This window comes from Dipodomys spectabilis, unplaced genomic scaffold, assembly GCF_019054845.1.
Source record: "Dipodomys spectabilis isolate Male_0828 unplaced genomic scaffold, ASM1905484v1 ptg000032l, whole genome shotgun sequence".
Lineage (NCBI taxonomy): Eukaryota > Metazoa > Chordata > Mammalia > Rodentia > Heteromyidae > Dipodomys > Dipodomys spectabilis.
In genome coordinates this window covers 7,617,524-7,644,874 of record NW_024870709.1, presented here as the reverse complement: position 1 = coordinate 7,644,874, position 27,351 = coordinate 7,617,524, and the positions used below count along the sequence as shown (strand labels likewise).

At 33.1% G+C, this 27,351-nt stretch overlaps 1 protein-coding gene across 2 annotated transcripts in view; it reads right to left on the bottom strand.

Annotated features, from left to right (window-relative positions):
• Positions 1-27,351, bottom strand: part of Tmprss15 (transmembrane serine protease 15) — a 102,205-nt gene that overhangs the window by 54,743 nt on the left and 20,111 nt on the right. For both annotated transcript variants that reach the window (XM_042676982.1, XM_042676983.1), the window contains 8 exons: positions 24,252-24,386; positions 19,802-19,913; positions 15,326-15,432; positions 14,108-14,248; positions 13,375-13,524; positions 5,021-5,126; positions 4,573-4,723; positions 2,289-2,424 (listed from right to left, as the gene is read on the bottom strand). In XM_042676982.1, the coding sequence (XP_042532916.1) occupies positions 2,289-2,424; positions 4,573-4,723; positions 5,021-5,126; positions 13,375-13,524; positions 14,108-14,248; positions 15,326-15,432; positions 19,802-19,913; positions 24,252-24,386 (1,038 nt within the window). The remainder of the gene's footprint in view (positions 1-2,288; positions 2,425-4,572; positions 4,724-5,020; positions 5,127-13,374; positions 13,525-14,107; positions 14,249-15,325; positions 15,433-19,801; positions 19,914-24,251; positions 24,387-27,351) is intronic.

The following is a 27,351-nucleotide window of genomic DNA, read 5'->3' as shown; positions in this document are numbered from 1 at the left end:
GACATCAGGGAATTAATTATCCTTTTTCCTTCTGGCAAGAATTGATATAATGTTAATATAGGTCATGCAGATAAATATGTAACATGGAAACCATATTTAAAGTTTATTTGTGTATATGATATTATATTCAAAAGTCATCTCAAATATTTTATTTTAGGTTATCAGATTTTGCTATGTTTTAAACATAGAGCATATAAAGTTACATTATTTAACCTTAAGAATAGACTATTTGTTGACAAATACAGTGACAGACAAAAAAAAGCATTAAGAGAATCTATTTTTTGGTATGACCATAATATTTTTTTATTTTTTTGCCAGTTGTGGGGATTGAACTCTGGGTCTGGGCGCTGCCCCTCAACTCTTCAGCTCAAGGTCATTGCTCTACCACTTGAGCCTCAGAGCCACTTCCGGCTTATGTGATACTGAGGAAATGAACTCAACCCAGGGCCTCATGCATGCAAGGCAAGGACTCTCAGCCCCCATAATATTGAATTAGGAAAATATTGCTACTATTTTGTCTGTAGAAAGTATTTTTCAATTAGCATTGATTGTTAAGGGCTTTGAATATGTATTTTTTGTAAAAAATATTGTGTATAATAAACAGATAGTGCATCTACACAGAATGAAGTGAGCCAATTATTTTTAAATATGACAAAGCACAAACTATTGAATCCATATTAGCATTTTCTTCTACTTCTACTCATCATCATTTTTAAACTTTCTGGTGCCAAAATTGTGTTTGCCAAAGATAGCTGTGTTGGCAAAAATAAATAAGCCAAAATAATAGAAGAGTTAAAGAGAGACTATTTAATCCATAGTAAATAATAACTATTACTTTTATGTGATATTAGCAACCAGCCAAACCCTAGTGGAGCAAACATGAAGACTAAGTTTGATCTCAGGAAACTAACTTCTTATTCTTGTCTAGCATGAACAAAGCTCTGGGTTCAATATCCAGCACACAAAAAAGAAAAATATCGCATCTTATTAGAATGTTATAGCCAGACTTATCATACAAGGATACGTGGTTCTAGTCCACTTTTTTTTAAACTTTCTGAATGTCGTTATGTCTTCTATCTTGCTGCTTCCTTAATATTTTCTCCAATTCACATTTTTGTTGTTTGACTTTTCTCACATAGTAGGCACAGGTTATCTATTGATTTAGATGCTTATCTATTACTACTTTGTACATCAAATTTTATTGCTACATTTCATTTTTGTTCTGCAGTACTCCTACACATTGTAGATATTTATAAGATATTTTTGCTTAATGATGATGCTAGTGAGAGACAGTGGTAATTTAATATATTATATCATTGTCGATATTTTCTTCTTCTCTTTTTCTTCTGTTAATTCCCATTAGTCTGAAAGTAATGTGAAGTGGCTGTCTCCTTTGACCCGGATATGATGAACAGTAATGAGTTTTCTTTGAAATGTCAGATTTCCAATTTGACTTGAGAGCATAGATAGACTTAGGCTGTACTTTGTATTTTTGAGGTAAAAATATCTCCTAAGGCTAAAAATCCTAATGAATACTCAGCTGCAAAATATTAGCAGCTTCATAAAGAAAATATATTGTAAAACCTTAGAAAGACATCATTTCAGAACAAAAATCTATTGTGTGAAGTAAATGTGTATGCTAAAATTCGAGACTCCATCCTTATTATTAAGTTATTCTCAAAGCAAGTTCAGGGGCTGAAGATCTTAAAATCACTCCTTGAGAAAGTCATTGTAGCTAACTCAATAGGTTAAATCTGAAGATTATGGTTTCAAACTAATGCTATTAAATGTCCAAATTTTATCTCCAATTAACCAGCCTAAAGCTGAAAGTGAAGCTATAGGTCAAGTGGTGTGGCACCACACTTGAATGAAAAAATCAAGCGAGGACAGGAGACCCTAACTTCCAGTTCCAGTACCAGAAAAAAAATAAATAAAGGGAAACTGAGAAGTATAAGGCCCTTCTTTATGACCACCAGACATTTACCATGGTCAGTAGAATATTATTTCATATTTTAGGGAAACTAAATTGCAACTCAGCTACTTCATTTTAAAACTGAGAAGGATATTTATGTGATCATAACTATTATCCACAACTGAGGCATTTAAGATTTTTTCCTGAATTTATATGTAATGTCATAGTTTTTGAGTCTCCATTTTACTTACGGCTCTTCTTTATTCTTAAATTTTAGTCTTTGATGTTCATTGACAAAACAATTGTGTTTGGATAGCAAAGTAACCCAAAGCAAAATCTATCTTGTATTATTAATGTTTTAATGGAAGGTACTTACTAGGGAGCTCTGGTGGAGAAGTTGGGACCAAAGTTGGTTCTGGATGAAGACTCTCATTGCATATCCCATATGTTAGGTTAATGTCATCCAAAGCTATATCACTCAGAAATGGATTTTTAATAGCATTAAAAGCAACCTGAAATTCAGAGATATGTGTAAAATAATTCCATTCTAGTCTTTTGTGTTCTAATAACCTCTCACATGTCAATACGACAATCTGCAAATATGTCATGATCAATACTAGATTCTGAAATATTTATGGATCATGCTTTTTAAAATTCTTATGAGCAATCTAGCTTTCTTCTACTGTGTACTGACTCATATACTTAATTCACATCTATTTTCAGAGTTAGACCATATTGTTCTGGTTTCTGTTTCTCTTCCTTTCCATTTAATAATATTGTTATTCTATCATATTCTGTCATGTCATCTGGTGGTAGACAGAATTCTCACTGATTTCTTCCCCTAAAAATAGTAAAGATTCAGGTAGCTCTTTTTGTTTTTAAAGCATACCAGCTAAAAAGGGAAGAAACACTGATGAGATTTTTATGAGAGGGAAAATAAGAGGACAAGGGATAACTATTGTCATAAGTTGACCATGCACAGCCAGCTGGTCCTACCTAGCCACTGCTCATCTAAGGTAATCAGATGGGATTTGTATGAGGTGCTGATGCGGGGCACAGAACCAGACTTGGGAAATCTCATCTGTGTAAGAGGTTGCAAAGTAGGCTCAAAGAAATAATGGGTAGTTTTGGTCATCCTTTTCTGCAATCTCCCTTTTGTAGAAGAGACACATGAGCAGAATGATTGCTGAATGCACTACCTGCTATATTAGCAACATGGTATCATTGTCTTACCTGACTTTTCAATACTAGAGTACATTGTACATCTGCTTGTCCATTCATTCACTCTATCTCAGGGGCATTTTCCAAATAAGTCCTATTCCTTTGTGTCATAGAACAGCAAATCAGATTTCAAAATGAGAATAATAATTATTGAAGATTTCACAATATTGTTCCAAATGTAAAGTACAAATACCATAGTCCTCACTAACCATTAGGTAATCTATTATAAAACCAAAGGGTATCTGAAATTATAGATAATGTGGAGACAATGTGTATTATAATTTCCCCATATTGTGTAAATTAACCTATGAGGAAGTTTATAAAGTTTGGCACAGTAACTGATTAACGATAATAATATAACAAAGTAGAAAAATTGCAAGACTATAGTTGAATAAAATTATCTAAAGCTTACAAATTATTGTTTCTGGAATTTTCCATGAATACTTTGACTGATGTTGAACATGTGTAATTGAAACATGGAAAATGCAAGTAGGCATAAGCTGGGACTACTGCAGTGTTTGTAGAACTTGGTGCTTATTCTGCTTATTGAGCTAACTACACAATAATTGAATCAAGTTCAAGTATTTTACAAAAGGTGTTCAGTGAACTGAACCAAATTTGGCTACTGAAGTTCTTGTTTCCTTCCTTCTGCCATTGTACTGTTCCCACACTCTTACTTGAACTATCAATGGGCAAACAAAATTGGAAGAGTTTATGTAAAAATATAAATTCAAAAGGAAGAGAATTTTTTAAAAAAGAGGAAATAAAGGGAAATACACAGACAGACAGACTAGAAATGAGAGCCCTTTTGAATATTACCTAGCTTACTTACAACTTGCCACAAAGAAAACAGAAGCCTTTGATACTGACAGTGTATATCTAAACATACTTCTTGTTTGAAATTATGCAATTAGAGCCCTGTTGATTTGATTAAGCAGATAACCTATATAATCCTATATTTTAATTGCGAAAACCCTCCAGGAAGAGAATATAGTAAGCTGTTAGCTGAAAAACTAATTGATCTTAATGGATAATAAATGATCAGAGACTTCCCAATAATACAGCTCATAGAACCTGTTTTTCAAGGAAATGTATGCAGTGGAAGCCAGAATGGGGTAAGTTGGTGTGTATAGATGGCCTTGCATGTTTTTGTAGGAAAAGATGACTCACAGGAAAAGTACAGGGAACTTGTGGAAAGTAGCAAGCCCCAGTTTTGATGTGAAGATGAGAAGATGTAGTTGACCAGTGTCAGAAAGATGCTGAACAAGTCCATGAGTAAATATAAGTAAAAGTGCCAGTCATAAAAAGTAAGTAGATTAGAAAGATGCAGAAAGAGGTTTGTCTATTCTTAGAAATATATAATTTTTTCACCATATCCCTGCAAAATGTGTATGTAAAATGACCAGAAGGAAGAATATATCACAAAGTATTTTACAAACCTTAAATTCTACTGTTTCATTTAATGTTACTTGTCCATAATTCCAGTTTTCACCATAATTCCCCTCTTTTTGGAAAATGGTCTTCTCCAGGTTTTTGCCACTGGTGATATTAATGCTTAATCTATACACATTTACACCATACATAAAATACCTAGTTTGGAAATAAGCAGAAATTTTTGGAGTTCTATTTCATTATAGCAAATGCATTTTAATTTCTTCTAAATCCTGTACTGACTTTGAAACTTGCCCCTTGGGAAGTTATTGAAATAGGGAAGAGAGCATATAAGAACTTTACTGCTTTATCACATAAAAAAAGTCATATTGCATGAATTAAAATATTGTGCAACATCTTAATGAAATATGAGCCTAAAACCTTGAGAAAGCTAATACTACCATTAAATAAAGCCACATTTAAAATGAGTTACACCAGAAATGAACAGAAACCCACCAGAAACTAAGGCAGACTGGTTCCAAAGCAGGCTTCAAGGGGAGGCTTAAAAGTCCAACTCGTTCTCTTCTCCCTCCTTGAAAAGTTGGTGTCGAAATATAAAATCCTATTTTAAAAAAGTGAAAGTTGTCATGGCTTAAGTATTATTAAAATTTTTTTTGTTGTGTGAGCAACATTATTTGACGGGAAAATAATACATATGGTAGGAAGATTAGCAAACATTTTATACAGTGTAGAAGACAATAGAATTGAATTGGGAAAGCATTAAGTAGGTTTTTTTGGTTATTTCTTAAATTGCTTTTAAGTCATTGTAAAAGAGTTGCCATTTAACGAAGCAGGTTCTGAATGCAGTATTTCTTGATCAATGTCAGCCCCTTTCAATACTCTCATTCTTCCCTCCTGTACTTATCTCTTCCTTCACTCTTTAGGAAAATCACTTCACAAACCTGCCCCTCCCATTTTAGTTTCTTTTTCCTGAGTTCAAGACCTTTTACTTTTTTTCTTTTTTGTATATATTTTTATGGTAAAAATACTGTACAGAGGGGTTACAGCTACATGAGTAAGTCATGAGTACATTTCCTCTCCAGCATTGTTACCTTCTCCTTTTATTTTCCCTTACCATGCCTTCTCTTCTCACATCCCCAACTCCTCTTCCCCTTCCCTGCCCCTGTAAAGTTCATTTTCAGCATAGAATTTCGTACATCTCATTGTTACAATGGGTCAACCAATATCCTTACTGTTATTTCCCTTCCCCTCCCCAAATTAGAAAATGTATATACTGGAATCAAACACTGAAAACAGGGGTTATGCCATGGGGAAAGAACATAAAAAAGAAACAAAAAAAATCACATGGTACATTATAAGTACACTAAAAACAACAGCAAGAAAGATAAAACCTCTTGTGTCTCTATCTTGGGATTCATTTCACTTAACATTATCTTAAATGGCTATATGGACATAGCTTTTGACCTTTTCTACTTGTCGTAGACATATACCAGTTATTGCAAATAAGGGAAACCATGGGAACTATGTTTCTTTGGTCCTGGCTTACTTCACTTAATATAATTTTTTCGAAGTCTTTCCATTTCCTAACAAATGTGCACCCCCAATTTTAATTCCAGTTTGTTAAATACTTGGATGATTCCATGTCTTTATAGAACACAGTATTTAAATACACATGTGAAGGCAAGGTAAGCAGATTCAAAGATCATCAGTTTAATAGTCCATGGACTATACTGCACACTTTTAAATAAAATAAGTTACTTGATTTGATAAACGTCTCATCTTTCTATGTTTCTTTGAATGATAACTAATCAGATCACAGAGAAGCAAGCAGCATACAAATCCCTATAAAAGTTTTCATAATGGCCCAAGTGAATGCATAAAGTACTTTTTGGACTAGAATTCATTATTCCAGCCAATGATTTGAGTCATTTGATATGCAAAGTACTGTTAGGTAAAACATGCTGAACATTTTCTTGGAGAATTTTATTTTAATCTTAGTTTGTTACTCATATACTTATAGCAAGAAGCAGAAATCATACAATGAAATTGATATAAAAGGAATGAAATATTGGATTAAGCCAATTCAATTGCAATGCCTGCTTTTATGAAATTCTAAAATTTAGTGTTGGCTTGAAATCTCTCCTGTGACATCTAACAGAAAAAATATAGGCAATGTGGTATATAAAATTCAAAACATTTCATTTGTAATATTTAGAGTAAGATCAAGGAATGAATTATTAGCGCTGCCTATATATACATCAATGTATAAATAGTCAAGGTGAAGTAATAGCCCAAAGCCTTCATAAATGTAGTATTTGTACATTTATAAGAAAATATTAAGTGTAAAAATATATGTGGTAATATTTTTTTTGTTTATGTATTGCTCATATTTTACATATGCTATAATACTTCATAAATGCTCATGGTAACTTTTGATTTAGAGTTCAGTTACACAACCAAATAAATAAAAGTATCATAGTTACGGAAGTGAGGCTTCAGAATCCAACTCTAAATTCATGTTGAATTCACCTTAAGTTCCGTTATGACATAGATAGGGATAAAATAACTAAAATACAACTGAACACCATGGAAAAGTAGTAAAATGATTGAATTACTCAAACACTTTTGTAATAAGCAGCAACTCTATCATACTAACACACAACACATTTCCATTTATGTTTGACCATGTTCATAGTCGATTAATTGCATTCTGAAACATATTGATTCTGTTATTCTTTATATGGTAATATATTTGGAGATATTTTTAGTAAAATCAACACATGAATTCATGTCCACAATAAACAAAATTAATTAAACAGATTATAGTTCCTTATGAATTTTGTAAAAATAAATAAAATACACAAGCAGTATAATAAATATCAGGTATAACTTCACATGACTGAATATAGTAAAATGAGATTTTGTATTAAATGATATATTAAATTATTATCTGTGATATTCATTAAATTCTTTAGCTAACAAATTCAAGTATGGAGAGCATTCTTGATGAAATTGTGAATTCTAACAGTAAACAATTTCAGTGCACCTGTAATTGGAGGCATGACTAAGTCTAGGCATCCAATTCTTTTAATCGTATATATGACATTTTGCCTGTACAGGTCACTTGATTTATGCAAAACATGTCAAATGCAATGAGAATCATTTCATTTTAACAAAACTCATTTCATTTTAACATGACTATAATTTATTTTTTTCTTTTTGAAATTGAACTATTATGCACTCATTATTGATCATTTTAATTTCTAGGATCATATAGTTAAGATGTATTTGCTAGCTCTACTCATGTTTAAAGTTTCTATGATGTCCTCTCCTAAGTCTTCTCAAGATTTGCTATCTTCTTTGATCTTCAAAAATTCTAATGTAACACAATTCCAGTTGGTATCTTCTGAAAAACTCTGTTGCATTCAGAGTAAGACATCCAAAATCCAAACTGGATTTTCATAGAGTATCTCATCAGTGGAAGAGAAGATTTCGGTGAGAACACCGTTGTTAATATTTATTTATAAGTATGGCACTCTAAGCTCCTACCTCGAAACTATGCCTCATATTTACATTTCTTGATAATAATTTTTGTGTGCCATCAAATGAGTCCTTTATTCATCATCTTTATCTCTTGTTTTCCTATTTAATAAACAGAAATTCAATCTGAGATTTGCATCCTGCATACTATAATGAGAATATCTTCCACCTTTGGTTCTTATAATTTATCTATTTATGCAGACCACTTCGCTGATTTAGAAGAAGATCTGAAACTTTATGACCCTTATGTTGTTTTATATTTTCTTGACTTTCTATTTTTTCCAATTGTGTCTTGTTAAAATCTTACTTATCTCTGTGAAAAAAAATGTTACCAAATGTCTGCATCTTCAGGAAGTTTTCCAGTTATATTTATCTACCTAGTAGTGTGCTTTTGAATTTTCTGTGATACATTTTCCTTCTCTGCTGTTGCATTGTATATTAAGTTATTTGATATAAGTGAACTTTCTAGAACCTTGGAAAATAAAATTGTATTGTATTTTCTATAAATATTATCAAAATATTTGCTTGGCATATTATCATTACATTGCTTTCATATTTATTAGAACTCTACACCAGTGGAATGATTAGGTATTTTCTATAAACCTATGGAGTGTATATGGTCAAATAATAATAATAATGTCTTTTAAGAAAGCTTCAATTTTCTTGAAATATCTTCTAGAACTATTGAGATTCACCTAAGAGTAAATTTAAACTTAGCAAAATTGAATACATTTCATTAATTTAAGCTGCTCATAAACCTCTTTGGGGGAGAGGGTTCTTAAAACTCTCTTCTGTCACTTTTTAAATTCTGCATGCACTGAACTCAATCTCTCCCTAACAAAGAGAAGAAAATGCTGGACATGCACTGATGTTGATGCAAACAGTTGCACCTGGAGAAACAGTTGTGCTTTCTACAAATCTAGAGACATTTCTCTAGAAGAAAATAGGAACATGGCCAAGTGGCCTATGTCTGTAATCCTAGCGACTCAAGAAGCAGAGACCAAGAGGCTTATGGAGTGAAACCAGACCAAGTAAAACAATTGAGAGATCCCCATCTCCACCAATAAAAAGCTGGGCATGATGGTACAAACTTGTTATCTCAGCCACATAAGAATTATAAGTAAGAGGGTCATGGTTCAGGTTGTCCAGGTCATAAATGAAAGACTCGTTGTCAAAAATACTAAAAAGTAAAAGGGTAGTAAACATGGTTCAAAGGGTAAAGCACCTGCCAAACAAGTGGAAGACTCTCATTTCAAATCCCAGGAGAAAGAAAAGAAAATAGGCTCATACATATGGCTTTATGAGTTGTTTGTAGGTAAAATGATGTGGACTTACTACATAAGCATTTTTTAAAGTAATACATTGGACAATGGGCAAAGTTCAATCTATCAATATTACACAGTGTATTACTTTCTCAAATCAATACTTCAAGAAAGATAAATTTAAGATGATAGTTTTTTAACAGTATAAGTATACCAATACAAAGTTTATATGCTTAATTGAAATGCTGATATCTAAAAGTTATAAACATTTAAAAGTTGAGTCAAATATCCATTTTACTCTTCAGGATACTACTTAGAACAGAATCATAGACAATTTGTAGCATGAAAAGAATATAGTTATGAAACCTAACAGTTTTGTATTACTATTTTTCATGAGTCAGGAATTTTTGAAGTTTTCTTTAAACATGGTTATCAGTTTGATATTTTGAACATGCTTTTAAAGCTAGATCCTTCTGTCTTTAACCTTACTTTCTAGAAAAGGGAACTAAGGCACAAAATAGCCTGCCTAAATAGAAGGTCTTAACAAAGGTTAAACTTGGACTACATTTTAGTGATCTTTTGTTCTATTCTAAAGCATCAAACACATCTTGAAAGGGGTATGGACTAATCTTTGCACTGACTTGACCTATTGTGACTCTTCCTGAAGTTAGCATATAACTCACATTAATTTCCCTGAATAAATTGGCCCTTTCAGAGCATCCCAAGATGGTAACTCTGCTTTTCCCCCAGTTCTCTTTGTCTCCAAGAGGAAGAGAGAATCTCTGAACAATGACAATGCAAAGATTGAATAGCTATGACTCCACCAAGAGAGGGCTCTTTAGAAGGTATGGAAAGGGGAAATGGCTCAGATGGTCTTCCTTAAAGCAATGCTAATTTAGGCTGTTGAATTTAGGCTTCCTTTCATTTAAGGTGAATGCAAAAGAACAAGAAAAGCTTACATGAGTAGGAACAGCAGGAGAGATTTAATTCTCTTCCATTCTGGAGGTAGGATGTTCTGATGCATTAAAAAGCCAGTTGGAAGAAAAATGTCCCTGGGGTGAATGACTGGTGATTATGAATCACAGGTATGAGAGTTGAAGAGGCCTTATTAAGCTTTCCCATGGACCTTATTACTTTTCTGCCTCTGGTGAGCTCTGACCTACTCTGCCTCTTTAATTTTAAATAACTTCTGGTATATGACTTTCTCCTGAGTTGTCCCTATCCCACCCAACTACTTAAAATCTCCACCTGACATTCAAGCTGTTTCACTTTGGTCAGGTTCATTGCATTTGCGTAGTTATTAACCTGTTGTCAAACTGAAAGCATTTTTCCCCCTCTTGTAATGTACTTACACTCTTCAAATAGCAATGGAACTGTTTTTTTTTCCTTTTATTATGATGACATAAAAGCCGAGAAATGATCGTTTGAATGTCAAAGATTTCAACTATATAAAAGGTGTCTGTCACAGTCAATAGATATAAACGCTTCCTGCCCTTTCATCTCACTTCTCTATCCAACTTTGGAAAAGACCTCCTTTGTACACTGTAGGAAAAATAATGATTAGATTACTTGACTGTTTCAGGGTATCTTTAGGGGTCTAGGGTGATGATCATTTAAGGGAATGAGCATACTAATTCATGAATGTGGGGGTCAAGCTCTGGGAAATAGCTTACTCAAAAGAAGATTAATTATGTAGGAGAATAATTGCTTTTGATCTTATGCAATCAGTCTCTATTCAGGGCACATTTTTATTCATAGGTCTATATACTGCTAACTAATTTTCCATTAACAAAGAATATCAGTTGACTATTAATAACTAATAATAATGATTGTCTTTCCTTCTTACTATATCCGCAGCTCTCTGACATCTTTCCATTACATCTGCTGGTGATTTTTTCTCCCTATGATCTTTTTGTTCTGCAGAAAGCCTTGTAATGATCTCGCTACCTTCTAAAGCATCAAAAACATTTTTGCCTTCCACCAGTTCTTCCCTGCCTACCAGCCAGGATGAATCTTACCACTTCTGTACTCCAAAACCTCAGCTAGCCCCTTCGAGTGCTCAGAAAACCAGTCAGAGGAGAGGCATTGTTCTCTAGATCTCACTGCCTTCCTTACTCCGCGCCAGGAACTGCCATCCTGGCTTTTCTTTAGTCAAGTTAAATATACTCCTTTTAGACTCTTTGCATGTTCTTTCCTCTGCCTGAAACAATCTGGATGACTAATTCCTTTAATTCCAAAAAAACTGGATACATATATCCCTTTTCCAGTGACATCAAGACTAATTAGCACATACATCCTAATTTTCCTTCTATCATCCCGGATAATTCATATATGACTTTTCATGCATTTTATTTATTTGTCTTTAACTTGGATAGAATTATGTGATTTATGAAAGCAAAAAGAGTGTAGTTTATTTGACTACACATATTCTCTGAGTGTTTGAGATAGGGTCTGGTTCATAACAAATTCTGTAAACAAACCAAAAGAAGGAAAACTGCTTCCTTAAATGAAGAAATAAAAGAACAAATGAAAAAGTACTTTAGTTATGACAATACAAATTGATGAGAATAGTTATTTTTTTAGTAAAGGTATTTTGAACAAGTGGAAATAATAAGATGGACTGTGTTTTATTATTCTTTGGATGGTATTATCTACAAATGCTGGGTTAGATACGTTTCTCTCTTGAAGATAACGGCTTAATGTTTCATAACTATTTAGGTCATAGTTAACATTAAATCAACCATTTACTTTTTCAGGTCATAAAAATGAAAATATTTATTTGTGTAACAGAAGTACTCATTAACAATAAATTACAAAGCACGTGTGCTTCAATTTTTTATGTTACATTCTATGTCATTTAGTCAACAAGTTATTCAGATATTATTTCGAGTCAGAGTCATAGACATAGATTTATATATTGTCAATGCCATTGGAATTGTAAGATAAAAAAGACTAGTTTCTTCTTTCTGAAAGGAATACTTAAGTAAGAAGACATCGATTAATAATATAATGTCCTTCAGATATATTTAAGAAAGGAACACCAGAGAAGAATGGAAGATTTCAAATTATAGGTTCTGACAGACCTTGTAGAAATATATGTGATCTGTGTCCTTGATATCTAGAATTATGTCTTGTTAATTGCATCTTTTAATATATAATTATAATTGCATAGTATTTGCATCAGTAATTATGAACAAGTCCCATTTGAGGATGATATAAATGCACAAATTTCTACTGTGTTTTTTCTGTGATCTTCCTCATTTAAAGACCCCCTTTCCTTTCACATTTAAGACTTGGTTCAGTAATTATGTTTGGTAATTACATTGGTGTTTGCTTCTAGGTCTCTCAGGAGCCTCATCTTCTGATGCTTCTCTAAGAAGCAAATGAGAACAGTCATTTTTTATTGTCTCCAATGTTAATGTTTTGACCTGCAATCAAATTCTAGTATCTCATTCTATGAAAAAATGTACTTACACATCATAGTTCTTCCTTTAGAAGGCTCTAAACACCAGTTTATCATTTATTATATAGATTCTCAGAAGTAAGCCTGTCTTATCTCAAAAAATAATGATATTATATATTGAGAAATCTGAGGAATAGTTTTTAAAGGAGATATCTGAACTAAAACTTTCTCAATGTTTCCAGGTACCATATCAACATTCAAAAACTGTGTTTTTATGCACTAGCAATGAAAAATCAGATAGTGGCATGAAGGCAAAGCAAAACAATACTTAGGGAAGCTCATTGTCTTGTTTAAGTCCACATGCAAATAAATGGTGAATCCATACAAACATCTTAGCCTTCTTGTTTGTACTGTTCATAACACTCTTTTCAATATCTCATGAATGATTACAGAACAAAAGAATAGATTTTTTTCCTAAATATGTATTGACTAGCCTATTCGAAATCATTTTTATTTAAATGTATTCATTAATTCATTACCAAAAAGAAAATCTGAAAATATATTTTATTCATTTAGCAGGACCCTCAACTACAGAACAATGGACCCCAGTGTCCTTCTGAGTCATGAATTAAATACCACTGTACCTGAATTATTGCCAAAAGTGTGGTCGAAATTTGGACCAGTAGTAGGAGGAAAAGTGCCTCCCTGAATCCTTTCCCATTCATTATCATCATTTAGATCCTGGATCCAGTAACAAAAGCCATCCTCAAAATGACAATTAATCTTCTCATAATCTGTGAAATACAAATATAAAAAATCCCATTAAATTCACTCTACAATGCAGAAGTTTGGTTACATTGAAAACAGTCTAACTTTTTGTACTTATGACTGAATGTTAATCTTAATTCTTTTTCATTTCAAATAGCTAAAATTCGTTTTTGGCTTCCAACTGTGTTAAACTAATGTGTTTCTTATTTCAGCAAACACAAGCTTTCATTATTTTTCTATTTTAGCTCCATTGGTCTACTCACAAGTTTTGTTATATATTTTCTGTCTTCCATTGTTATTAAAGTTATAACTTTGGACATCATTAAGCATATAGGGAAATTCTCCAATTTTATAATAACAATTTTTACTATATTATTCATGTGAAATTTTAACTTAATTTTCATCAACATCTATTTTTAAATTGGTTATTTGATTTCAATTAAGAATGTGAACTGTTTTCTAATTTATTGCTTCTTTCTAGAGTGAGCTAGAGAGATACACATAAGCAATACTTAGTAAAGAACTTGAAAACTAAAAATTTTATTATACTATTTTAAAAATTAAGTTAAGATATTAAGGCATCTGGAAGAATAAATAAATAATACTTACTATTAAGTTCACTGCTGTTAAATGTAGTATATGTTGCACTAAAGCCAATATAGTCATTTTCATCAGATTGTATAACAAAGGTAGCAGTAACGTGGTTGGAAAATATTCTAATTACACCAGGATCAGTTTCCCATAGTGAAGCTATAAAGGAAAATGAATGGCTATTATAGGTCAATATCTATTCATCATCCATCTACTAATTTCAATTTATTGAACAACCTATTACTCTGTCTGACTCCACTCAGTTAGAATTCATTACTCTTATGATTAATTCATTTTAATTAAAATAGTTCCTCTTCTAAGTATTAGAAAGCCTCAGATTACTGTATATATGTGTGATTTTTCAGTATGTATTTTCATTTTAACCACTAGGTACATGCACTGTACATAGAAGAAAAAGAAAAAAGATGCCTTATCTTACTGAAAAACGTCTTCTAAGAACAAAAATTTAGCAATTATAAGACTAAAAGTTACTTTTACTCTCTCGTGTATGTTCTATCAGGAAATTAACTGGGTTACAATAGTAGAAAGAAATGTGTGTTTCTTTGGCTCTTTACTCATATATCTGTAGGACCTCCATTAACAGTAGGTGACTTCATGATTGCTTCTATACATTTTATATTGATTTCATCACTACCCTAACAACGCTAAGTTATCTAATGGATACATTTCCATTTTTGATCCTCAAGCATTGATACAATGCTTGGGATGTAAAATCTTTTATATGATATCCAATAAATATATTTGTTCTTTGATATTTGTTTTTATAAAATTAACATTCTCAAAGGGTTACTACAGCTCTAAGAAGGATAAAAATGGTTAGTAGAGGCCAAAGGCTTAATTTGTAAAAACCTAAGGCCCACATATAGAGGCAATTACAAAATTCATGAAATATTAAAATGATATAGCGAACAATAGGGAAAAGGTAGTAAAATTGTTCTTATTGGTAATTATAGTGAAATGGAATTTATGAAGAATGTTTATTTCACCTATTTTAAAACACTAATTAGAAGAGGGTCATATAAAATAATACTGTTATGAAGTTTACATAGAATACTTATTTCCTGATTTACATAAAAGTTTTTCTTTTTCCATTCAGTAACTTAAAATTTAAGTTCATCTTCAGTTCAAATATAAAAGGCCACCTATCTCACTCCAAATATCTCCCTCACATGTGTTTTATTTTAATAAATAGACCACTTATTGGTTCAAACTTACCTCTTAGAATTTTGCTTGGTCCTACTCCTTCATAAATATTTAACACATCTGAATAATATGTATTAAAAGAGTCAAAGCTCAGTTGAATGGAAAGTCCTTGCTTTACACTGAATTGAAAGGATGTAAAGGGAAAAAAAAAAACCCATGAAACACTTGTTAATGCACTTAATACATTATAGAGTTTGATGCATAGTACATGTATATTAAAGACAATAATATGAGATCTACTTCATTAAAACATTGTATAAGTATTAAATTCAATATATTAATTAACAGCATTGTATGACATAGCTCCAGAATTTATGAATCTAATACTAGTGAAATTGAATAGTCATTAAGCAAAAAAATCCTCATTTTCTTCTTCCTTCACTCCCTGGATCCAACATCCATGTCACTTCTTTGAGTCTGACGAGTTAAGTCACTTTACATAAGTAAAATCATGCAAAATTTACCACGTATGACTTGCTAACTTCATTTAATATAATGTTTTTGAGTTCAGTGTTCTATTATTGATATGAATTCCTTTCTTAATGGGAAGAAAGAATGTTGCACTGCATATATATATATATATATATATACACACACACAAATATATATTAGAATGTATATTAGAATTTTTAAATGTCTTCTACTAATGAATATTCACCTCTTGCACATTGTGAATAATTCTGATATGAACTGTGGATTATACATATCGTTTTGACATCCTAATGCCTATTTTTTTATAAATACTCGAAACTAGGACTGCTGGGTTCTATATTTTCAAGAAATTGCATGGGGGGCTGGGAAGGTGGCTCAGTGGTAAGAGCACTTGCCTTGCATGCAAGAGGCCCTGGGTTTGATTCCTCAGCACCACATAAGCAAAAAGAAAAAAAAGCTGCAAGTGGCTCTGTGGCTCAAGTGGTAGAGTGCTAGCCTTGAGCTGAAGAGTTGAGGGACAGAGCCCAGGCCCCGAGTTCAGGCCCCACGACCAGACCCCCCCCCCAAAAAAAAAGAAATTGCATGGTGTTTGCATAGCAATAACATCTTGTTACTTTCTTACTAACCAGATACAGGGTTCTAATTTCTTTGCATTCTTACCAACACTTGTTACTTTGATTTTTGTTGCAATGTGCCATTAAAAAGTTTTAGGTAATGTTTCATGTTCTATTTGTATTTTCCTAACGATTTTGGAAAGTGAGTACTTCTTTTTTCATGTTGTTTTTTTTAACTTCTGTGCCTTTGGAAAAATGTTTATTAAAATCTTTCTTTGTATAAACCAGTGTTGGGGATTGAACTCAGGGCCTGGAATTCTTGCTTGGTTTTTTCGCTCAATGCTGGTACTCTACGACTTGAGCATACCTCCAGTTACACAGGTTTTTGCAGGTTAACTGGTGATAAGGGTCTCATGGATTTTTCTCCTTGCACTACCTTTGAAACATGATCCTCAGATCTCAGTCTCCTGAATAGCTAGAAATACAAACATGAAGCATCTATACCAGGCTTACTAAAATTTTCACGTTTTCTATTCAGTTGTAGAAACGGCTTACATATTTATTTATTTACCCACAGTAGATATTTTATTAGCAAATATTTTCTCTTATTACTCACACTGCTTTTTCATTCTATTGATTTTATTCAGTGGTGTGTAGAACATTATAGTTTGATATAGTTCTCCTTATGCTATTCATATTGTATCCAAGAAATCATTACTAAGAGAAACGTTGAAAAAAAATTTCTTTGATGTTTTTTGGGTTTCTTTATTATTTTAGGTTTTGCCGTGAAGTTTTTAATTCACTCTGGGTAAATTTTTATGAAAATTTTAAGACAAGATTCTGATCGCATTCTTCTTCATTCTTTACTTTTAACTTTCATTTTGTTGCATTCATTTCGGGTTTTCTCAACAACGTTTAGTGGAGAAATTATTCTTTCCTTTTTGTCTTGCCCTGATGGTGTAGCTGAAGAACACTAGAACACACTTGCAGAATTTTCATCTGAGCCCATTATTCTGTCATTGCTGTTTTGATTATTGTAGCTTCATAATACATTTTGAGACTCGGAAATGTGAAATCTCTCACTTTGTTCTTCAATATCAAGATCATTTGGTCTACTCAGGTTTCTCTGTGGCTGCATATGAATTTAAGTATTTCTTTTATTTTAAAAACATGCCAGGTGGGCCTTGACCTGCATGTAATGTTGAGTGGTAGGGACATCTAAACAGCATTAATTTCCCTAATCTATGTACATTTTTTTCTGACCCTGATCATGTTCTGCATATCTTACTATTTCATCACCTTGCCAATCATACCTTGTCTGCCTCTAATATAAGGATTAAATTTACTTATGCTTTTACCCCTCAGAGTTTGTAGAGACTATTACATTTTAAAAAATTATCTATGAAACTTCCAGTATGTATGTAGAAAGAATGTAGGGCAATTTATCAGAAGATGTGAAGTTGACTGTGATTTTAAGGAGCTCTTAATTAAAGGAAATCCTTTAATTAAGAAAATAGTCCTGGGAGCTTCTGTTGTCATGGTCTATATTCATAGGTGTGGGTATATGCACAGGACTTTGGTCAATAAAGGAGAAACAGGCTTCTCATCCCTGCCTGAAAAAGGGAGAACAAAACTATTGATGGCAGCTGGATTATTTTTGTGCAGCCTCTAACGTCAGCTCAGGGAAAGTGGAATTAGCTTGTTTTTAAGACATATAGGGAATCCAGCGTGAAAGGTGAAGAGACAAGAGGCTGAAGAAATAAAGGAGAAAAGGAATGAGTTCTGCTGTTTTAAGTACAGTTCTAATATCTCTAGGCAAGAAAGTAGCGATTTTGCCTAATAAGGCTTTCAAGCTATAAGACCCATGAGCCTTTGCATCCAGAGGCTTCTGCCTATTCCTAATAGATAGCTAGGCATGGAAGAGAGAGAGAGAGAGACACCTGTGTGATGTTTTCTGCTTTCTAGTGACTCAGGAAAGGAATAAACCTGTGGATTTAAATATATATATATATATATTATATATATATTATATATATAATTTATTGTTATTATTAAGGAGCCATACAAAAAAAGTTACCATTTCAAAATTCAAATAATGAGTACATTTTCTTTTAGACAATGTCACCCCTTCCTTTGCGTTCCCCAGTTTCCCTCTCTGAACCCTACTCATAAGTTGCATAATTCACTTTCCACAGTGTCTCCTTGATACCATGATTATAATCCTGTGGTTTTAGAGTACAAAAATTTGTTTCCTTTTGAATTTTTAAAAGGTATGGATACTTTGCTAAATTTAATGTATGCAGTTCATAATTTTGCATTATTAGTTAGTATTTTATAGCATACCTTTATTGAGTACTTAATGTGTTCTAAACACTTGATATTTTTATTACATTTTATAATTACTTTGAACTCTATACTTAGAGATGCTGAACTCTATAAAGGCAGAAACTTTGGGTCAAAGAGGCTTTTCATTTGTGAGGAATCGTGTATTTGAATCCGAAAAAGCTAGGTTTGAGTCTTCAAGGTTGTCTCTCATATCCATATGCTTAAAACATTGGTGTTATACCAACTTTAATCATAATGTCAAGTGTAGATCACTCTAATATAAATACAGTTTAATAAAATAATAAATACAGTTTAATTATATATTAAACATTTTGCTCTGTTTTAATTTAATCATTGTCTTTTCACTTGTTTTGGTCAACACTGAGCACAAACTATATGGAATAAAGCATTTCTAATATAGAAACCAGTTTTGGGGAAGAAAAGTTAGATGCTTTGGCTAATAACATTATAATTTCACCACAAAGTAGAATATTTGCTTGAAGAAAATATTATAGGAAAATTCCTTAGATAACTAAAAAGGCAACAAAAATAATAAATTGAAAAATGAAGCTTGCTTCAGAACCTAATAAGATGACATTATTTATTAGACAAAACATTGTACATTATATATAAATGAGTGATATAGCTTGTGGTAAGGACAGGAGGGAGAAAATGTGAAATCAGGAAGGAAAGTGGTTTTGTCAAGAAGCATTGCACACATATTCAGTCTTAGGGAATTATAACTCTTTTATACAAGTACATAATAATCCCAATATAAAATAAAATTTTAAAAAAGATTAAAAATGGGACTAATGCTTTGGAAAGTTTGTCAGTTTGTTACCTTAGAGCTAATGAAAACAATAATAATTTTTTTTGGGGGGGGGGTCTGGTTGTGGGGCCTGAACTCTGGGCCTGGGCATTGTCCCTCAGCTCTTCAGCTCAAGGCTAGCGCTCTACCACTTGAGCCACAGCGCCACTTCCGGCTTTTTTTCTTTTTGCTTATATGGTGCTGAGGAATCGAACCCAGGGCCTCAGGCTTGCAAGGCAAGCGCTCTACCACTGAGCCACCTTCCCAGCCCCAATAATAATTTTTTAAATATACTATTCTATGTGATATATCTTTATATCAGGATAGACTTTAAGCCTGAAGACTAGGGCATAGAAATGGGCATCTTACCGTATGATCCACTGGCAAACGATACTTGATGATGTAGCTAGTGGTGGGTAATGCACAGCCTGGAAAGACCCTGAAGATCCAGTCAGCAAAAATCTGCCATCACAAGATGTGGCTGCAGAAAAATTCCAGTTAGAAGGAATCCTGGGATTTAGGGAGCTTAAGTAATTACCACAAAAAATCTCCCAGTTTGTAAGCAAGAATTCAAAGCTAAGCATTCTTTCAGATCTTACTGTGCCATATTTCCTAATAATGCAGTAGAGGAGTTAACAAGAGATGACATTATTCACTCTGAGCAGGCAAGCAGAAGAGTGGGAGAGGGTGTAAATGAACACTGGAGCAGGGAACTTTATAATGCCCCACCTGTGCCCATGATGTGAAAATAGGATATAGGTCACATAGCTCTCCATAAGAATAAGCAGAAAGTTAAATATTGTATGTATATATATATAATGTTAGAACAAACAAGACAAGGCTAAGAATTTGCATATATTAACCTGAGCATAGTATTTGCAAGGGAGAATTCAAATGGCTTAGATCCTTCAAAAAATGAACTCACAATACAACCAAATGGCACTTGAAAGTTGGGATTGAGATCAGAAGTAGTAGGGTAGAGCAGAGTGGCTGGTGGCTCAAGCCTGTAAATCTAGCTACTCAGGAGTCTGAGATCTGAGGATCAAGGTTAAAAGCCAGCTCAGCGGGAAAGTCCACGAGACTCCTGTGGCCAATAAACTCTGAAAACTAGAAGTGCTCAAATGGTAGAGTGCTAGCATTGAGCTGAGGAGCTAAGGGACAGTGCCCAGGCCCGTAGTTCAAGCCCCACAACCGACCCCTCACCGCCCCCCCCAAATATATTTAAATATACTATTTAACTATAAGTTAGAGAATAATTTACAAAATAACAAAACTGATGAATTTTCAAAACAATTCTTCTAACCTATTTACTACATACATAAATGTAGTTTCTAAAAAGACATTCTGGAATATTCTTTAGTTGCCCATGAGCAGTTTGGAAAGAGATGGTGTAAAGGATTTGGGGTAGAAGTAGATGGCAGAAAGGGAACTCGTTTCCTGACTGTAAAGTTATAGCCAGTATTCAGTCATATCTCTTGAATGACAATATAGATGCTAAATAGAAAAGGTAATAAATGTAGGTGAAACACGACTAAAATTATTATGCCAGTCTGTTCTAAAGAATATGATCAATTTGTCCAGTTCTCTATGAAGTTGCAACTTTTTATGTGAATTCATAATGAAAGCTCTAATTGTTCTCATTGTCCTGTGGTAATTCCTTCAAACAAATCAAGATAGAGAGAATATTATTACCTTAGGAATTTAAAAATAAAATTGTATCAGTATTAAATTACTTACAATAGAAATGCACAGAATGCCAAAATATCATTTCATGATATAATGTTCTGTAAATATCTTTCGTATGAATATATATATATATATATTTAACTGAAGGGTATTTCTAGAGAAATTAAATTTATATATGACAATGAAATAAGAAATAATATTTCAGGCTTAAAATGTGTAACACAAGAATTAGTATTTGTGGGGACTCAAGATTATTACTATGTAGACTTTTTAGTGTTTTCTACCACAGCATTAAAAACAACATTCTGACTAGGAGACAAAGGAATTTGTCCATACCAACCATTCCACAGCATGTTGTGAAATGTTTCTGTATCCTAAGGGCCTGAATTCTAAGCAGGATTCACCAATAGCTCCCTCTGCTGGTTCACTGTTTACTGTCTGTTCAGCACACTGAATTTTCTAGATACACAAATCAAAACTTCCCACCAGCAGCAGGTCTGTTAGGCACACACATTTGAGACATGCAAATGAAGAGGACACTTGCCAACTGAAAGATAGCCCTGTACCTTGGCCTAAAGGCTGTGAGTCAGCATCTTTTCTTTTTATAGGTCAGCTAAAAAGTGAATTTTCTTGCTGATGCTATTCTAATCAGAAGAGAAAAACAATTTAAAGAAATCTTGTTTTAGCTATAGTCAGCTATACGTTATTCAAATTTAAATATCCAAACACTAAAAATAGGAAGCCATGAGAGGAAGTCAACATTAATGCACTCTATTAATAACATAACCAGAATTAGACCTCACAGCTGGAGCAAAGTAAATAAATAGGAGAGATCAAAGGTCAATTAAATGTGCTGTATGGATCATTCTGTGAATATAGATTGGTAAGTAAAATCTTTGAGGTAGAAATTTTCTTACCAAAAGTTTAGGTTTTAGGCTTTTAAGCTCATTACTATGAATGATTAATATGAATTACTTAAAATTTACAAAAAGAAAACCCCTTGTATTCTTACACTTTCATTGGATAATATTAATGTATGTGAGTTTTTCATTGTCTTTTCTCACAAAGGACTTAAAAATATTTCCCACAAACAGATACAATACTAACTTTAAAGTAAGACAATGAAAAAGATAGAGAATAAAGCCCAGAATAAAGATAATGGAATAAAGAAAATGGAAAATGAGGACAAATAGGCTTAAGAGAGCAAGTGACATGAACTGCTTGGTGTTAGTGAACTTTAAAGCATAAATCCATTCTAACACAGGTAAGTCATGGTGTAATTTGATATATGCATTTAAAACGGAAGTAGTAATTTAATTCATCTGTAATGTGGAAACATATTGCTCAGAAAAATAATCCTTTCCTTTCCTTTCCTCCCTTTCCTTCCTTTCCTTTCCTTTCCTTTCCTTCCCTTCCCTTTCCTTCCTTTCTTTTCCTATTTATTCTGCTAGTCCTAGGGCTTGAATTCAGGCCCTGGGCTTGGTCCCTGAGCCTATTGCTCAAAGCTAGTCTCTGTCATATGAGTCACAGCTAGACTTCTAGTTCTTTGATAGTGAATTGGAAATAAGTTTCTCTCTGATTTTCTTGCCTAGATTTGTTTTAAACTGTAGTCCTCTGATCTCAGCCTCCTGAGTAGCTAAGATTACAGGAACGAGTCACCAGAGCCCAGCTAATTCTTTGTTTTGAAATTTATTTTGAGATAAAATGATGATCCTTATATAACATTTATGACTAATTTTTTATTTACATAGATATTTCCTTATGAAATTTTAGAAATTCATAGTATAGAGTTCAAATAATAGCTATGTCAAAATTTCTGATTCTTCTAATGTATTTTTTTCCTGCATTTCCAATTATCGTATTGCCTTAGTGCTATGTTTCTTACTTGGCTATATATTGTTATTTTTGAAACTGCAATCAGCACATCTTTGTTACCTCATGATGGCACACTTGTATCATATTCTTTCTGCAAGGAGTTAAGAAAATGCCTGAAAACCATAACATAAAAGATCACTTTGTTCCTCTGTGAGTAACTTCGTTATATAAAATAGATTAGAAATATTCCATAGTCTGCACTTTCTTCCAATATATTCTGAGTGCACTTCAGAGTAAGTAGTTAAACTTTGTAGGTTTGAATTATATCCAAGAACATTTGAATCAGGAGTGCTGAGTGGAGGTCTCTTTAGGAAAGAAGGCTTCTGTTGAGTTGCTACTGGGAAGTGGACCAACTGCCCATCTTACACAATTTGCACTGAGTGGATAGATTGTGCTTTAAATGTTGATTCTTATTGGAGCTTTCATTGTCAGTGTACATCACATGGAAAACTGTATTGAATAATAGAAGGAGAAGGGGAGCCAACAATGACTCCAGTACTTACCATTTCAGGCATCGTCAATTTTTAAATGGATTATAAACCACACCCCCTAAATGTGCAACTCATGCTTTCTGTTAAGTTTTTTTCAAAAGGAATTATAGGCTACACTTACCCAAATTGTTCTCCCCATTGCTTCCTAATCTGTATTTATAATTCTGTGGTAATCATGCTTAGCTACCTTAGACACAGAAATAAATTATACAGCTACTGATTTCTAGTAAATGTTTCTAAATGGATCCCAGTTACAAATGAAGAAATAAACAAAAAGAAAACATATATAAAGTATATAATCATGCTTGACTGCATACAATTCACTGTTGAGGTGTTTAATTAAAAAAAATTGCACTTCGAAGCCAGCCCTGCAGGAAAGCCTGTGAGACTCTTAACTCTAATGAAACACAGAAAAAGCCGGAATTGGCTCTGTGACTCAAGTAGTAGAGCACTATCCTTGAGTAAAATGGAACTTATTGCTGTAATCCTAGCCCCCAAACAGTAACACTCTCCACAGGAATTACAAGCACTGCCAATCAGAGAATACATTGTCATCAAATGAAATTCTGTAACATTAATCAGCATGTCCAATACTATGTAATAAAATTTAGGTCAGTAGTATAAGCAGCTCTGAGAGCTTGTATTTAATGATCCATGTGGCTAGGAGGAAAGCTTATTCTTCAGTGGTTTCTGCTAGCTGAGATCTTGGTGCACCTGTGTGAATGTTGAACTTTGAGGGGAGAAAGAGAGCTTGGGAGTGACCTTACCACAGAGTTCCTTATCTTCATCAGCACCATCTGGGCAGTTTATCTCTCCATCACAGAATAAGTTGATGGCTATACACTTTGGAACATCAGCACCACAAGGCCTTGAACCAGCTGGGCACTCGATAGAGACATTTCCTTAAAACCAAAAAAACATTTAAGTTGTAAACTTCTTTCCTAGTAGACAACTGGTAAGGTCTGAATATTTGTTTTGTGTTGTTTGTTTATTAGGTCCTTACAAGAATGTACTTTAATTTCCACTACAAATATTTACTTCAGTTGATGAATCATTCATTGTTAAGCTTATATAGGATTTTAAATTTTGAAAAAAAAACCTTGTATCTCTTCATAGATCTTCACTGTAAATGTTTACTTTATCTTAACTTTGATAAATTACTACCATAGGTTACACATTTTGTTCCTACTATTTGTAGCTCCTAACATTGTTGTGGTATATGGGGCAATTTATTAGCAATCGCATCGTATTTTCTATGGCAGCTAGTAGCCAGTTTCATCTAGTCACAATTTATTGTTTGAAAATAAAGTAACTTCAGCAGAGACATGTATTGTGAAGAGTCAACTATGCCAGGGAAAGTCATTTTAAAGTAAGATAAAGCACTTAAAATTCTAAGTGCATTTAAGTGCTTTGGAGCAGTGGAGAAATACAATGGCTATTCCTGTCCCTCATCTCTTTTTTGATTCCTGACATACAGGTTCTTAGAAGATTCCATCCAAATACTCCCTGCAGGGTTCTCTGTCATACTCTGCCAGGACCTGATCAATTTTCAATTATCTTATCTTTCAACTATCCAATTGTACATATGTAGATATAGCAAAGCACCAAGAAGCATAACTTACTTCTACAAATATCCTTAGGCATTTTACTTTTGTGTTGGAATTAGCATATATTTGTAGCTCAAGATGGTTTCATAGTAATACTTCCATATTCACTCATAGTATACTTTGAACAAATCCATCTCCTCTAACTCAGAAATTTTAAGAGTAATTAAAAATAAGACATGCTTTTAGATGTCCACAAGATAAGACACTGTTTGTGTTTTGCAGAGCTATGGGAGAACTTAGTATTTTTTTTTCTGTGACTAGAATAATAATGGCTTAAAGGGTTTGATTATTTTTTTCAAAACTCAATAGCATTTTTTTTCTTAACCTTAAAGCCAGAACTGTACTGCCATCTGCTGGGTTTTTAAAAAATTAAAATATTCTGAAATTTATGCTCCCCCAAATTAGTTAGAAAAAAGTAAAGTATTTGTATCACTGACTCTGCCAAGAATACAGCTGATTAAAAATATTTATAGGCAGCATTGCTTCATATATGGACAACTAAATTAGATGCTGATAACCGGGTCTCCTTCAAATGAGTAACCATTTGAGAATTCTTGGAACACAGAAATCCTAAAATAAGACATAAAGATCTGAATTAGTCTCAAGTGGCAGAATATCCTCATTTAGCTGACTAAAAATTAATGATGAAAATGCTACTTAATAAATTCAAATGTATTTTTGCAATTGTTGATATGTATGATCTATTCATCCAGAGGTGTTAATCACTGAGTTCTAATCCAGAAAATGTATAATATTTGATAGGATTTCATCAGTGCTTAATAAATAGATGAGTAACAGCATTCTACTTGACTGCCTTAGTTTAACAGTAGCTAATAAAATTCTATGTATTCAGCACTTGAAAGACGAGGCTTAGGGACTTACCCAGGAAAATGCATAATTTTTGAGTGTCCAAATGCTTCTCATGAGAGCTTTGCCTCCTCATGCTTCAGCTCTTTCTCTTGTCTAATAATGCCAACAGCATATTAAGGGATAAAACTATGGGTCCTTTGGTCTCACAAACAGTGATTTATTCTCTTCACAAATATTTATGGTCAACTTATTTGTATTGTGCCATTTTAACAGATGGTGATAAAAAGATGTGTAAGGCACTTGCTTATGGAGTTAACTATTTTCTTAATAGGTTAAAAAAGTGTTATGGGAGCACCGTAGGTTAGAGAATTCATTTCCATCTGAGGTAGGGATTTAAATAATACTCCTAAAGTAAGTCTTCTTTCAGCTCGATTTTGAAGGATGCCCATAAGTACCACATAGGAGAAAGTATATGAAGTGTTTGTGACAGGGTGACAGGAACACTTCGATACATGGAATGTACATATCTGCATGGAAGGGTGATTCTGGGAGTCATCATCGAAGGGAGTCTGGTGCCAGTTTTGTGAGGACCCTCCATTTTTGGCAAATGTTAGAAACAATTTCACTATACCCAATGGCATTGAAAATTTTCCTGTATGAATGTGATAAGACATATATAAGATATGTCTTATAAAAGCAATTTCTGGACACCTGTGGAGAATCATGTGATGAATTTAGAATAGATCAATAGAGAAGCTAGTTAATATTCCAGATAAAAACAGATGCAGGCTGATTTCCTCACTGATGGTCCATGGAATGAATTATCATTATACAGAAGTAAAGAGTTTCAGTGATCCAATGCAGCCCTGATCAAGACCAGAGAAGGCAGGAAAATGGGAGCAAAGTGATGGGAAGTTGAACTACTGCTGCTTTTTAGTCACAATGGCGTTTATCGGCTGAAAAGAGTTGAGGTGACCTCAAACATTAACCCTCTCTGCTTCTCATGAGTAGCTGGAATTACATGTATGTACCACAAAGTCCAGCACCATAGCTGTATTTCTAAAAAGAGAAAAGATTAAGAAATAATGAATTTTAGCCCAATAAATGTACAGAAAGAGAGTAATATCTGGGTTAGCTTGTTAGAGGCTTAGAATATTAGACACTGTTAATTTTAGTGTAAAAACAAAAGACTTTTACATATTTTTATATCTGTTTGGTATTTTTCTTCAAGCTAATTGATTTTTTGCCTATTATGAAAGCACACAGTAAATCAGTATTATCTTGATAAAAAGATTTAACAATCTATTTAGAGTTTATCAGGAGAGATTCATGGTAAACTCAAATGTGGTTACCAAAGAGTAATGCAAAGTCAAACCAATGTCTAGTGATGTGGGATGGGGAACTTTCTGGAAATATTTTGTACCAAACCTGTGCAAGCTTTATGGGAGAT